Source organism: Amblyomma americanum, chromosome 2 (assembly GCF_052857255.1).
Source record: "Amblyomma americanum isolate KBUSLIRL-KWMA chromosome 2, ASM5285725v1, whole genome shotgun sequence".
Taxonomy (NCBI): domain Eukaryota; kingdom Metazoa; phylum Arthropoda; class Arachnida; order Ixodida; family Ixodidae; genus Amblyomma; species Amblyomma americanum.
In genome coordinates, this window is record NC_135498.1 from 158979422 (window position 1) to 158992622 (window position 13201).

The 13201-nt window shown below is 44.7% G+C and overlaps 1 protein-coding gene across 1 annotated transcript in view; it reads right to left on the minus strand.

The window, feature by feature from the left end:
* Positions 1-13201, minus strand: part of LOC144119198 (uncharacterized) — a 29375-nt gene that overhangs the window by 10858 nt on the left and 5316 nt on the right. The window contains exons 2-5 of the mRNA XM_077651882.1: positions 9595-9704; positions 9377-9442; positions 7122-7163; positions 5719-5772 (exon numbers count right to left, since the gene is read on the minus strand). Of these exons, the coding sequence (XP_077508008.1) occupies positions 5719-5772; positions 7122-7163; positions 9377-9442; positions 9595-9704 (272 nt within the window). The remainder of the gene's footprint in view (positions 1-5718; positions 5773-7121; positions 7164-9376; positions 9443-9594; positions 9705-13201) is intronic.

Here is a 13201-nt window from a genome sequence, read left to right on the forward strand (position 1 = left end):
ATGGTTGCTTTAGGCATCCTAAACCCTCAAAGACGTGCCTGAAATGCTTGATCGCTTCGTACTCAGCAGAAGTGCTGACAGTGTCCACTGTGCGCTGCACAAGGCCTAGAGCTTCGCATGCGTGAAGCCCCAGTATTGCACGACGTCCATTTTTCACCACGTAGAATTTCACTGTAGTTGCAGCATCTCCAACGGTTATTTTTTGTACTGTTGTTCCGAAGTTGGTGATGATGCCTCCATTGTATGCTCGCAGCACAGAGCTTGTAGGATTCAGTTCGGCAGTTTTCAACTTGCGGTATATCGAAAATGGTAAGAGGCTTGCTTGTGCTCCGGTATCCACCTTGAATAATGCTTTACGACCCCCAACTTTGGCTTCGACAGTCCAATCACCAGTAATGCAGCTGTCGATGCAGACGTCAAGAACATCAAACTCATCATCGAACTGTGCGCCCACTTCGTTGACGACCGTCCTGGCCGGACAACAAATCGCAAAGTGATGCAGCTTTCGACAAGTGTTGCATCTTTTTCCGTAAGCAGGACACTGCCTCGGCTCGTGCCGTCGGTTGCATTTCTTGCGCCGGTACGAACTACCGTTTACTGCACTGGTCTCTTGCCGGTCTACGCAGCGGTGGCACGATGCCCTACTGCGAGAGACGGAGTCAATGCTGTCACCGGGCATGGCCCAGACCTGATTTCTTTGTGCCACTGATTCCGCTACCCTGCACATTTCTTCAGCCTTTAACAACGTTAAGCCCTTTTCCCGCAGCATTTTTTCACGCAGTTTGGAGTTATTCGTCCCAAAGACGATCTGATCCCTTATCATTGAATCGTGCAGTCCTTCGAAGTTGCATTGCGCTGCTTGCTTCTTGAGGTCTCTAATAAATCTTTCGAACGGCTCTCCGTCTTCTTGTTTTCTCGAGCGAAAAACATACCGCTCATGCACTTCATTGCTTACCTCGGCACAGTATGCTTCAAACTTCCGGACCAGGGTGTCGTAATATTCCTTGTCTTCCTGCTCACCAAACGTAAACGTGTTGAAGACGTCAAGTGCTTCGTCTCCGGCAACGCTCAACAGGAGTGCAGCTTTCGCTGCTCCGCTTCTTGGGTCGTCCTTTGGCGTGGTCGCCTTGATGAAGAGTTCCAGTTTGTGCTTAAACCGCTTCCAATTCTGCGACAGGTTACCGGAGAGCTGCAAAGGTTCCGGGGGCTTCAGCAGGTCCATGGCGCTCCGAGCTACGCCCTGCCCAACTGGCCACTTCTGACACCATATATCAGTTCGCAATGACGGCACTCGGCAGCATGAAGGCCAGAACAAGAAGACCCCAGTTTATTGCAGGGCATTCATATATATAGCCTTCGTGATAGCGCGGTTTACGCACTGCGCATGTCAGGCACATTGTTATCGTGTTATCACGCAAGCCCGATACACTACCGTGTCAAAGTTTCTGGTGATTGTTAACTTAATGCCGTTTTATAACCTGGAAAAACCACTGAGAGGTACGAACTGCTCACCAGATGTTATAAAAGCACTCTTGAGTGAAGCACCTGTATCACAGTCTAGCACCAAGGCAGCGCCACTTTTGAACATTATTGATGATTTATTTGACTATGGAAATGTTGATGAAGTCGAGCAGGCAATTGATAGCGTTCTGTTCAGAAATGACCATGCCGGGTACGTAGAAAGGAAAAGTAACGCTGCCTTGATCTACTATGCTGCTGGATATGTGGCGAGGAAGACAATCGGAAAAAACGCATGCCCGCAGTGTGCATCTTGCCTTTGTGTGACACCAAATGACGCAAACATGGATGAGAGTTCTCACTTCACGGCTCGTTTTGACAACGGTGGGCTTGTTTACCCTAGTTCCGCCCTGTCCACTGCAGTCAATCTAATCAAGGGCGAATTCACCGCCTTCTTCAGCAGAAATATTCTGCATGAAGAGAGTTTGCTAGATTTCGCCAAGTGCTTACGTTCATTCTGCACTGTCGCAGCTTGGCTGCTCTAGCCATGAGAAGGAAAATGTGTCCGAAATGGTCAAGTTTTGTCTTGTTAGTGTTCAGATTTTTTGTTAAGGACCTAGCAGAACAAGGAAAGAGAATGTCAAAGGCAGCGACAAAAAATTCTTACGTTACGCCACTGCCAGTAGCGTGAAGTATGAATAATTCTACTTTGTCCTCTTTATGTAGCCCTTGATTTGTTATATAATACTGCACACTGTTGTGTGAATAAATTACGTACTTTACGTTTCATGTGTGCAGTAAATGGAGGCGACCAGATTTTTGTTTTCATATTTTTATGTTTTCAGATATCCGTAGATCTCATGCACGTAATTACCAGTGGCTCGACTCGATCCGACGGAGTGCTTAAACAGCGGTATAAAATACAACTTTTTAGAAGCTTGTTTATTCTGGATGGAAATGAGAAGCAGGTTAAATTGCTGGCATGCTTTGGGCATGACAAGCTTTACGTGCGGCATCGAGCTTCAGCTTCTCAACATCTCGCTATCAGGTAAGTGGGCTAGTTGAATTATAAGGAAGCTGTTGAGATCGGTGGAGTTATTATAAATCGTGGTCGTAATATTCTGGGTTAGGCTCTACATGAGAAAGAAATAAGAAAATGCTTGTTTTTAATGTTCTGCATTGTGAAGCACAGCTGTTCCAAGATTTTTAACGGAAATATTATTACCTTAACGTATGTCACTAAAGTAGTTTTTTTAAAGCAAAGCAAGTTTTGTGCATTTCGTAAATGCTCTGATTGGGGAAGTTTATATTAAGTTCATTATTCGCCTTCAACAAAATCAGCCCTTTAAAGTCATTTCCAAATATCAGCGTGTCAGGGTGGTGTTTTAAATTTCACTGCCATAATTATGTTCTCGATTTCAACGTTTTAATTTCCAGTGCAATGAACATATCGCACGTTCCTTCAGCTAGTGTGCAGTTTATTGCTCAACCTTATTGTCATTCTTTATTTTCACTTCAGTATGTTCAAATGAAGGCTATGTGGTAAGCGGCTTAAGACTTTATGAAATAATTTCGCTCTCGAGAGCATAGTACATAAAAAAAAACGGTTGCGTGGTTAGTATCGTGTTTTTAGCGGGCGAAAGCAAACTGCTAGAATACATCAACAAATTAATCGATATCTGGTACTGCAAAATGTGCGCACTGTGAACGAGCTCGCGTAGTTCTTATATTACGAAATATTTTTTTTAAATAGTGCTCTAAATACAAAAAAAAATAATTTGCTTCGCGCTCCTCCGAGCGCGCGTATGACGGCGCGAATTCAACGCAGATGCACCCACCCGCACAACAGCGCACCAAGCGGGCGCCGCCGGAAATCATCGACATTGGGACCTTCGCCTAGCCCGCGCTTGCCACACTAGCCAGTATATTTCTAGGCACTATACCCCTGCGAAGCAAGTTTTGTAGCCGAGTTCTGAGAGCTTTCGTTTAGTGTCCTATCTGCTACGTGCTTGTGTTTTTTGACTGGTGCAAGCGCGCAACGTTCCGAGCACGACGCTAGAGCCCGGTTGCGTTTGCCGTTACCTTATCGAGAGAGCGTTTTTTTAAACGAAGTTAGAAAGCGGACACCAGCAGACGTCTTCAATCAGTTTTTCGTGAGTAACGGTTGCAACTGGTTTCTTCAGCATGCTAGGCTCTTCGCAAATGCATGCTCTTTTGACAATCACCTATGCTATATGCAGCGGATAAAAACAATGGGTTGCAGCTTCTTGGGGCTCCGATTGATAACAGTTGCTGATGAGAAGCAGGGGTTGCTTCGCACTGACAAGAAGAGCCTAGCAGACGCACAAACTCCAGCAGCAGGAATTGTGGGCACGCCCATGCCTCGCATGCTTCCTAATCTCGTGCTTCTTCCGGCGCAGCAGCGCCGGGCAGTCGACGCTTGCGCGTTCATGTTAAAAAAATTGGAAGGGCGTGCGTGGATTACTCTGAAGGAATTGCAGAGCGTTGGCGCCGGAATAAGTGGACAGTATGCAATGGGCTTTACTCGAAATATGTAAAGCGGTGGGACAGTTGCGAAGGTAATGCCCTGTAGAAAGACAAGCACGTCCCTAAGGACACTCATTTTCTGGTCGGTGTCCGAAACGATTAAAATGAGGAGGCAAACGACCCTGGCCTGTTGTCAAATGAAGGATGGGCTTCAGTGGAGGGAAGGAAGATGGAATGTTAGTGACACCGGGAACCGACCGGTAAAGTTCAGTGCAACTATGAGAGGAATGCCATTGTGCTGACCATTTCCTAAAGACAGACGCTGCAAAGACGGTCCGAACAGAACGGCGGGAAAACTGAGACGAGCACTAAAGACCAAGGCGTGCAGCCGAGGCCACTGTAATGTCCGAAAGTTCTATGCCGACATCACAAACCGGCGGCCGAAGGCGTGACAGAGCCGAATCGTATACATCACTGACATTTCTAGTAGAATCTGATGTTAGCAATGCTAAGGGTAGATAACTGCATACTGGAAATAGAGGCGAGAAAGGAAAAAGAGAGTATAAAAAACGGTAAAGGGTAGACGAATATGCGGGATGTATTGGAGTCCTGACGCCTGCTTGGTCGCGACATGCGAGAGTGCCAGACATCTGAATGGGGAGGGCTACGGCTGTCACACTGCGGCCGCTGGATTGCATTGGGAGACTGTGGCGCGGGTACGGCATGTCACATGGTGATTGACAGACTGGATAACGCCGCCCTCTCGCATGGTCTGAACCCGTCAGTGCCAGCGGTAGCTATGCACTGGGGTGCACTGATTATAACGCGTACTCTCCTGCGTCAGTCACGTTGATCGTCAGTAATTATTCCGCACCCGCCCCTTGCCCGACTTCACGAGGCCTGCTCTTCAAACGTCTCCGGACCATTAGCTACGGTTTCACTGCTTCCGGGAACACTGTTCTTGCATCGCAATTCCACGAATGTTTCATATTCTGGCGCTTCACAACCAGCAGCACTCTTAAGAGACGCTTGAATACCTGCTATGAGCTATTTCGGTAGAAAAGATACCGGCTATTTCAAACTGCCTTTTTCAAAACATGCTGTGTTTTTTTTGGATGACAGTTTCGCCTGCGAAATTTCTGTGAGTAAAAAGCATAACACCACTACCGCCCTTAATCAGTTGAAGACAGTGGCCCTGTCGAAATTTTAGGTACCTTGAGCATATCAACAGTGAAGAACTCAAGTATTTCTAGCCTCTACCAGCAGCACGTACAACAGTTTAGGAATTTTAAATTCAGTAGAAATGAGAAATGTAGGCCGCAAGATTGCGTCTTTACGGAACTTGGACTTGATCCCTACGGTGTTACTAATGACTGACGAAACCGTAGTCATCATTTCCAAGAGCTATCAGACATCGGTGAAAAAGTACGGCTCAAAAGTTTGTTTCCTTTATTGTTAAGTGAAGTGTGAGTGAAGAATTATCTTGCTCCAGAAAGCCAAGCAAACAATGCGCACTGGTGCTAATACTATGACAAAATTTCTCTTCTTAAGGCAGAAAAAAACCGCTGAGCTCTTTTCTGCATAGCAGTGTGCCACGAGGTAATAAGCCGGCACTTAGCGTCATTAAGTTCGGCTAGGTAAGAACACATCATGCTGAGGAAACAGCGCGGAGGCATTACTTAGGAGGCGATTGAAGTTTTATCATCCGTCTTCTCCGCGAAATTACCAGGACAGGATTTTAAAAAGAAAATAATACCGTAATGCATTACGCACCGCTGCTTCTTCAACAATTTTCATCTGTTCAACGGGGACCGCCTTTGATCCAAGCTGAAATGAAAAGCCAGATTACCATTAATTCCGTACCAAATACTACAAGCTATCGATATCAATTTAGTAGCTTAAAGACTCAAGTCTAACTTGTGCTTTTAACAACTGTACAGCAATGAGAGTGAGCAAATAAGCTATCAAAGTTTTGGGCCCGAAAGTGATTACTAAGCGACTAGCGTGAATACAGCCTGAACACTACTGACGCTGGAAAATTCATTTCTACTGATCGCAGAGAAAGATGTGAGAATGCAGTGTTGAATGTGTGCTTACTAGAGAATGGTTCCGAAATGCGGTAGAGGAATGTAAACGATGAATTTAAAAACAAAAATAACAGCAACATTTTGCTGTAAAGTCGATTAGAAATGCAGGCGTGTTAGTCTTCGCATAACAGGATAAGAATAACCTAACATCTGGAGATCACAGTGCGATAAACGCCGGCCTTATTTTGAACACTACCACTCCTTTTTGCTGCCTGCTCCACCTTGATGAGAAGGCCCTTTCACGGAGAGGGTAACCGAGGAGATAGGCTATTTCACAGGTTGCGGATATCATCTCCATGACACTTAATCCCACTTCAAAAATCATCCTGCGGCCTTGTGCAATCCATGGTGCTTCAGTTGTAATGCAACATTAGCTTAGTTTGGACTAGTTGGTAAAATTTTTTTCAAAACATAGCGCGAAAAAGAGACCTAACAACGCAGCTGTTGTCGGGACAGTGCCTATGGCGTATACATTTGTGCCGTGTGTGTCTGTTTCTTGCGCTACGTTTTCAAAAAAAAACTTCAATTTTAACGCGATAACGTTAGTGGTTCCGTCCGACAAATATACGGAGGTTTCACGAACTTCCCACGGGTTTACAGGGTCGTGACGTCACAACCACATGACCTGGCGCGAGTAATTCAAACAGACCCCGACGATGACGCTGTCCAATAGCGATGACATGGCTACATAGTTCATCATTGAGGAGTAGGATCGTGTCATCATCCCACCACCATTTTGTGGTGCCTCTGAAGAAAGCAACTGTGTTGAAAAGAAAACTGGTAGAGCCGGCACTCGAATCGATGCCCCCTTGGATGGTGAGCCGGGCACGCTACCACACTACTAGAGAGTAACGTTTGCTGAAAGCTATAGTTTAGGGGCCTTATGAGACCACCTCACACACTATAACAACGCTGTGGCATTACACTCTCAGCGCTGCTTCGGCCTCCATAGAAATTTTATTTTGCGCTTGCATAGTTACATGAAAATCTAGAGTTTGCGGAGACAATTAGTTGGGTCACTAAAAACGTTTTGTAATTTATCCCAAGAAGCTCAAGCAAGGGCGATTTGTAGAAAATTTGGCAACTCACCCATCGTGCCCACAGCAATTGCCGTAGGCAGGGGATATTTGCCTGATGGAAAGAAAAAATAAATCGAATACTTTGCATTGAGAGTGCACTGAAGGCCTAGTGCCGCTTCGGTGAAGCTTAATTAAAACAAGAAGAATGTACAGTAATGATCCAAATGTCATAATATATCTGTTTTGGAATTTATTTTGTCGCACTGAGATTTGCTCACGAAATTGTTGGGACGACCATGTGACACTTTTTACACAATAGAAATGAATGTGTTATATTACGAGGAAATTAAAGCACCCCTTCGCCACTATCACTAAATTCAAACTGTTATACTGCTATTACAATGCTTAACAAGCAAAGCTGTGCTCAAAACACCACCTTTTGCAGCAGCAATTTTTTTGGTATATTGGCGAAAGTACAAGATAATCTGACAAAATTCTCTTTCTGCTAGGCGCCATCGACTTAAGTCGTCCCTCTCATAAGTCAGGCTGAGTCTCTGAACTTTCATGGACTGACTATGCAGACTCTTTATAGCGAGCGAGCTGTGCCAGTGTCACGTCCTGTTCGTGCTTACGCGGTGCTATATCGAAACAAGTACACTAAGTGAAGAATACACCGGCTTAGGACCTCTCCAAAAATTGCAGCTTTTGTAGCAGGCCGCATTAGCGCTTCAGTAAAGACGTCCGCAAAAAGCGTCCTCTGCACGTGCACTTAGCGCTGTCGCTGAATGATTTCAGAACACAGAGAAGAGTGGCATGTGTGCGCCAGCTTAGTACAGCTTTTGCATGTTGAGTATAAACTCTATACTGCGAAAGTTTTGAGGCAATGCTATGTCTCGCGGCTTTTTTATGAGACGCACACTCGTTAGTTGCCCTCTTTATTCATCCACCGGGATAGTTTGAAATTTCCTCGGTTGTTGTTAGCAATGCGCGGGTTATGTTTTCTCTCGTCTCAGTCGCTGTCTTCAGTGAAGCTGGAAGGAGAACACTTGCGCGCAATGCTTTTAATTGATATACACCCGGTTTGAATGCTTATTGTAGTCGATGTAGCGGATATTGTGAATTTTCCCGCTGAGCAATATTTCACTCATAAAATAGCTTTGATGTGAAGAGTAACACAAGAAAATTAGAGGTGAGGGAATCAGGCGACCGCGTCAAGTGAGGAGAACAGGGCCTATGTGGCAACAACTTTTCGAAAAAAATTTCGTATGCTCACGAACGAACACAACAGCAGCGGAAGTCAATGAATGAATAAAGGAACGCTGCATTTTTTACAGTGGTGTCGCCTTTACTGTGTTGAAGATATTAAAAAGTACCAATGTCACCCGCTTAATATGCTTACTGCTTGAATGTACCGGAAGCCTTTTTTGCTGTTTTGCTTTGCAGTGAGAGAAACTAGTGTGCTGATTCTTTTCTTCGCAATGTACTCTGCGGTGCTGTTTCTTTGAATAGCTCAAGTCTTTTTCTTTGCTTGCCATTTTTCTTTTTTTCATGTTTTCTTCACCTGTTCTGATAGCTCTCGCCAATTCCAGGTGTAATAATAATGGGATGTCGTACACTTATTGCCTGCATTCCGGCAAACTGCCAACGCATATCAAAAAGTGCCCCCCGGAAAACAAGGACAGAAAGGATAGATCCACACCGATGTTCAGTAAAACAACTGCAACTGAAAAATCGAAAAACAAGTGAGCCAAATATGTGAAGCCTTAATGATGGTGACAACGAAAGAAGATTACGCCTGGAGCCGCGCGGTCGAACGTACTAAGAATGAACACGCCTGCGTGATATCAAAAGAGTCGTGACTTAATGTGCCCGCCATCTCCCATTCTTACAAAAGCTTTTTCAAGTTCAAGTTCCCCACAATGCATCTGAGAGTATTTTGGAAAATACCACAATGAAAAAAAAAAGATTTAGTGCTGCTTAACTTTTTTATATCAAAACTAAATAAATGGTGGTGACATAAGTGGATGCTCGTTTAATGCCGCAACGAGCTCAAGCTCAAGAATAGCAGGGATAAAAAACGACTCCCACATCGGATTTTTGGGACCATGAATTCGGGCCCCTCTCTCCAGTGCCAATACACATGTGGAACCTTTTGAAAAGCAAGATAAATTCACAAAAATGTCTAAAAAGAATGCCCGTTGAATGCCGAAATAATACCATCGTTTCGTGATTATCCAGTCGGTTTAAATACGAATCAAGGTGAGGGGAAAGCAACGACGTCATGCTGCCACTTAGTGAGTCGGTTGCAAATAAGGCGTGCCTCACCTTAACGTCCTGGGTGTGGAGAAGGTGTTCGCATACATCGATTGCTTCGCATACGCTTTTCAGGAACTGAAACAAAAGAGACAACACCTCCTGATAGTGGAAGGAAGATAAGAGGCTAATTTTGACATATACGCCCTGTGCCGAAACCTGAGCAGTTAAATGCTCTGGAGCATGCGGTCCACCCGGCTGCTTTAGCACGTGAAACAAAAAGAGCGCACCTTGACAATCAGTGGAGATGATGGATACGGATTCATCTTGAAGAGAATATCTGCGCATTTGCTGAAAAAATGGTTGGTCCCTCGGCCAATTTCTGTTGAGACAAACAATGCTGAAAAAAAGCGTAAATTTAGCAAGAGTTCGATATAAAAACGTGGTTAACAAAACCCAGGTTATGCATTTAAGCCTTCCAGCCCCAATTAGTTTTCTTTAACAAGTCTTGGATTTATTGTTAGCTTAGTCCACTTACTACCGATGTAGCGGAAAAAGTATTCAGGTAAAATGTGCTCGCCCTGTGGCTGAACATTGGGACCGTAAACAAGTCCTCATTTGAGGAACGCCAGGGCATAGTGTTAGCAGTAGGGATGTATCACACTTGATATTTCACTCATGCATGTAGGCATAAATATTTTCATTGTGCAAACCTGGCGTCATCATCAACCCAGGCATAGGTGCCGCTTAGGGGAACAAAAATCTCGCATGGAAAGCTTTGAAGAAAAACTTTTTCTTCAGCTGGTCATGCACTGATCTCCGTTGCTTTTTTCCAGTTGATCCTGAGTGTTCCGGTAAAACCTCTGGCCCGTAAAATGTGTCCTCCGTAGCCAATAATCAACAGTAGGTGATTTGATCATACTAAACTCCCTATTTCATTATCTGACCTGAGAAGCTTTGTCTTTTCTGTGGCTGCTAGGAAACCATGGCCATTTCCATAAATTCGTGTGCTGGCAGAGACTGCTAATTCATTCCCAATACGTCTACTACACTCGCATTGAATGCCAGCAAACCCAGTTTCAAACTTTTCTTATTTGTTTTACTGCTTTTGCTAGTGAGTTTCTGTCTTGCATTACACCGTCTTTTTTTTTCTTCCTTTGTATCTGCTACTAATTGTGCACGTTCTGAAACTTTTACTTCTACAAACTCACAACAGGGTGTTGTGTAAAAGAGAAAATGGTCTGAGCTGCAATTTTCCTGTCCTAAATAAGAATTTCTAACATTTCTAGGAACAGGTATTTGCTATCTTCGCATTCACGAACTCTAACCACCAAGGCCTGGCGTCCTCAAACGAGGTCATGCAAAGAATCGTGCGCCAAATTTGTTATTAATGCCAGGGCGAAACGGTTTTACCTGCGCTATAGTCTGCAGCAAACTTTTCAAGTATTTTCAAATGATTGCAACGTCTAAGAAAGCACTGAAGGAATAAAATACTGCACAACACACGCTATCAAAAGATAATGTTTACCAAACGCGAGAGTGCCGGAAAATATTATTTCGGCGCAGTCCAATAATTCTGTCGCCTGAAATGTGTAATTCCATGCCGGGACGCGTTGCACTATTCGCTGGTCACAATGCCAAGCGAGTAGGTACTGATGCTGAGCTGCAATATTTTTTTCTTTCCGAAAGCATGACCTCCGCAAATATTTGATATCTATAGTACATTCTGTGGCGTCCTCTTTTTCCGCCGCACTTAATCTTTCTCGAAAAACGCGAAAAAGTGACACGTACACCCTTAAATCAATAAACAGCCTTTTGGTTCGAACCTGACCTTCGATTTATGTGATGTCCATGAAAATAAGACCTAAATGATATTTTTGTTTGATGTGAGGACACCAGAGGCCGCAGGGTTAAGAGTTGGCCGATGGATTTTGCAGCTTTCGCTCACTCCAACACGAGCATATGTTTATTCGCCAGAAATACATCAGACATTAGCCGCGCTTTAGACCATAATATCTGGAAAAATGTCAGACAGGTGGTCCTCCGCCATTAGGGAGAGTATACAACTATCTGTGTGCTGCCCTCTTGCCATTTTATTCTTTCAAAGAGCTCAATTAAGGGGCACTGAGGAGAGCATTATAATATAATTCTTTTTAGAGATAAGAATCAATTCTATGACTCCTTCCTGTCGTGCTGATGTTTTCTCGGGAGGAAAGAAAAGCTTCATCGCTGAGAAAATTTGATTGGAACACTGAACATATATTTTCTCTGTAGCGTATTAAAACTTCTGAAATTATTACCGGCCAACTTCAATTTGACCCACTCACGGGCAGAGAAGTCAAGGCCAACTCAAAACCGTTCAGCTTAAGTTAAGACAACTCAGCCAGCTATGGAAAGAAAAATGATAGGTGTAACTTTAAGAGGCCGGAAGCGGGCAGAGTCGGTGAGGGAACAAACACGAGTTAAGGACATCCTAGTTGAAATCAAGAGAAAGAAATTGGCTTGGGCAGGGCATGTAATGCGGAGGCAAGATAACCACTTGTCGTTAAGGATAACGGAGTCGATTCCAAGAGAAGGCAAGCGTAGCGGGGGGCGGCAGAATGTTAGGTGGGCGGATGAGATTAAGAAGTTTGTGGGAAATGGTGGCCGCAACAGGCAAAGAACAGGGCGAACTGGGGAGACATGGGACAGGTCTTACATATCGCCTGTACAGAATTAAAAAAAAAAAGGCGATTGGTTGTTCAAAGAAAGAAAAATGAATTTTTTCAATGCATTGAAAATGTCGAATATCAGATACCTCTTTCCTGTGGCAAGCAATATACAGGACAAACAGGCAGATGCCTGAATGACAGGCTTCGAGAGCATCAGTTTGACGAAAAAATACATGCGTGGGAAAGGTGTGTCAGCCCACTGCCGTGTTTGTCATTGCATACAACTCTAAAAAAAAATGTGTGGTTTGAAAAGTAAACAAAATCTGCTTAATACGAGAAATCATTGAAGCTGAATGGATTTCCCTGTTCGAAGATGACTGTGTGAGTAGCCCTTCCGTCACGCTGTTGCCTAAGGAGCGCGCATATCTGGGTGATGCGCTTTGCTAGCGCATGGTGCGATGGTGCATGTGTGATAAGTTGGTATCTAAACCACCCCTTCTTTTAGAAATAAGTTTTTGTTGGAAGTTAGTGCTGTGTGTCTTCCTTCCTTTGTAGTCGTCTTTTTTGCGCTATGTTTTGTAGCGATAGCTGCATTACGGTCGCATTTCGAGCCTTCAGCTTGGCGCCGCCGCCACCGTGTGGCTGCGCCGCCACGCTGTCACATGGTGCAGAGCAGCTTCTGCAGCGCAGCGCCTTGGCTGATTACGTGGTTCGTCACGTGGTTGGTCACGTGACCAAGTTCCACTCGGCCAGCTGTAGCTATCGCGTCACTCCAGGTTTAACCAGAGCTCAACCACCGCCAATTTTTTTTTACCTTTAAAATGACTTGACATTCGCAGAATTTGATTTCCTTAAACAAAGCACAGTCATCTGCATGAAGCGTAATTTGCACTGGTTCAGTTCGCTTGGTTTGGTTGATGGGGGTTTAACATCCCAAAGCGACTTCAGGCGATGAGAGACACCGTAGTGAAGGGCTCCACAAATTTCGACCACCTGGGGTTCTTTAACGTGCACTGACATCGCACAGCACACAGGCCTCTAGAATTTCGCCTCCATCGAAATTCGACCGCCGCGGCCGGGATCGAACCCGCGTCTTTCGGGCCAGCAGGCGAACGCTATAACCACTCAGCCGCCGCGACGGCACCACTGGTTCAGTTATTAGGTCAACAATGTCGTATATGCCGACCGAAAATCGTATAGGACCGGAAGGCAGTTTGAACAATGAGCATCAATACTGACGAACTAT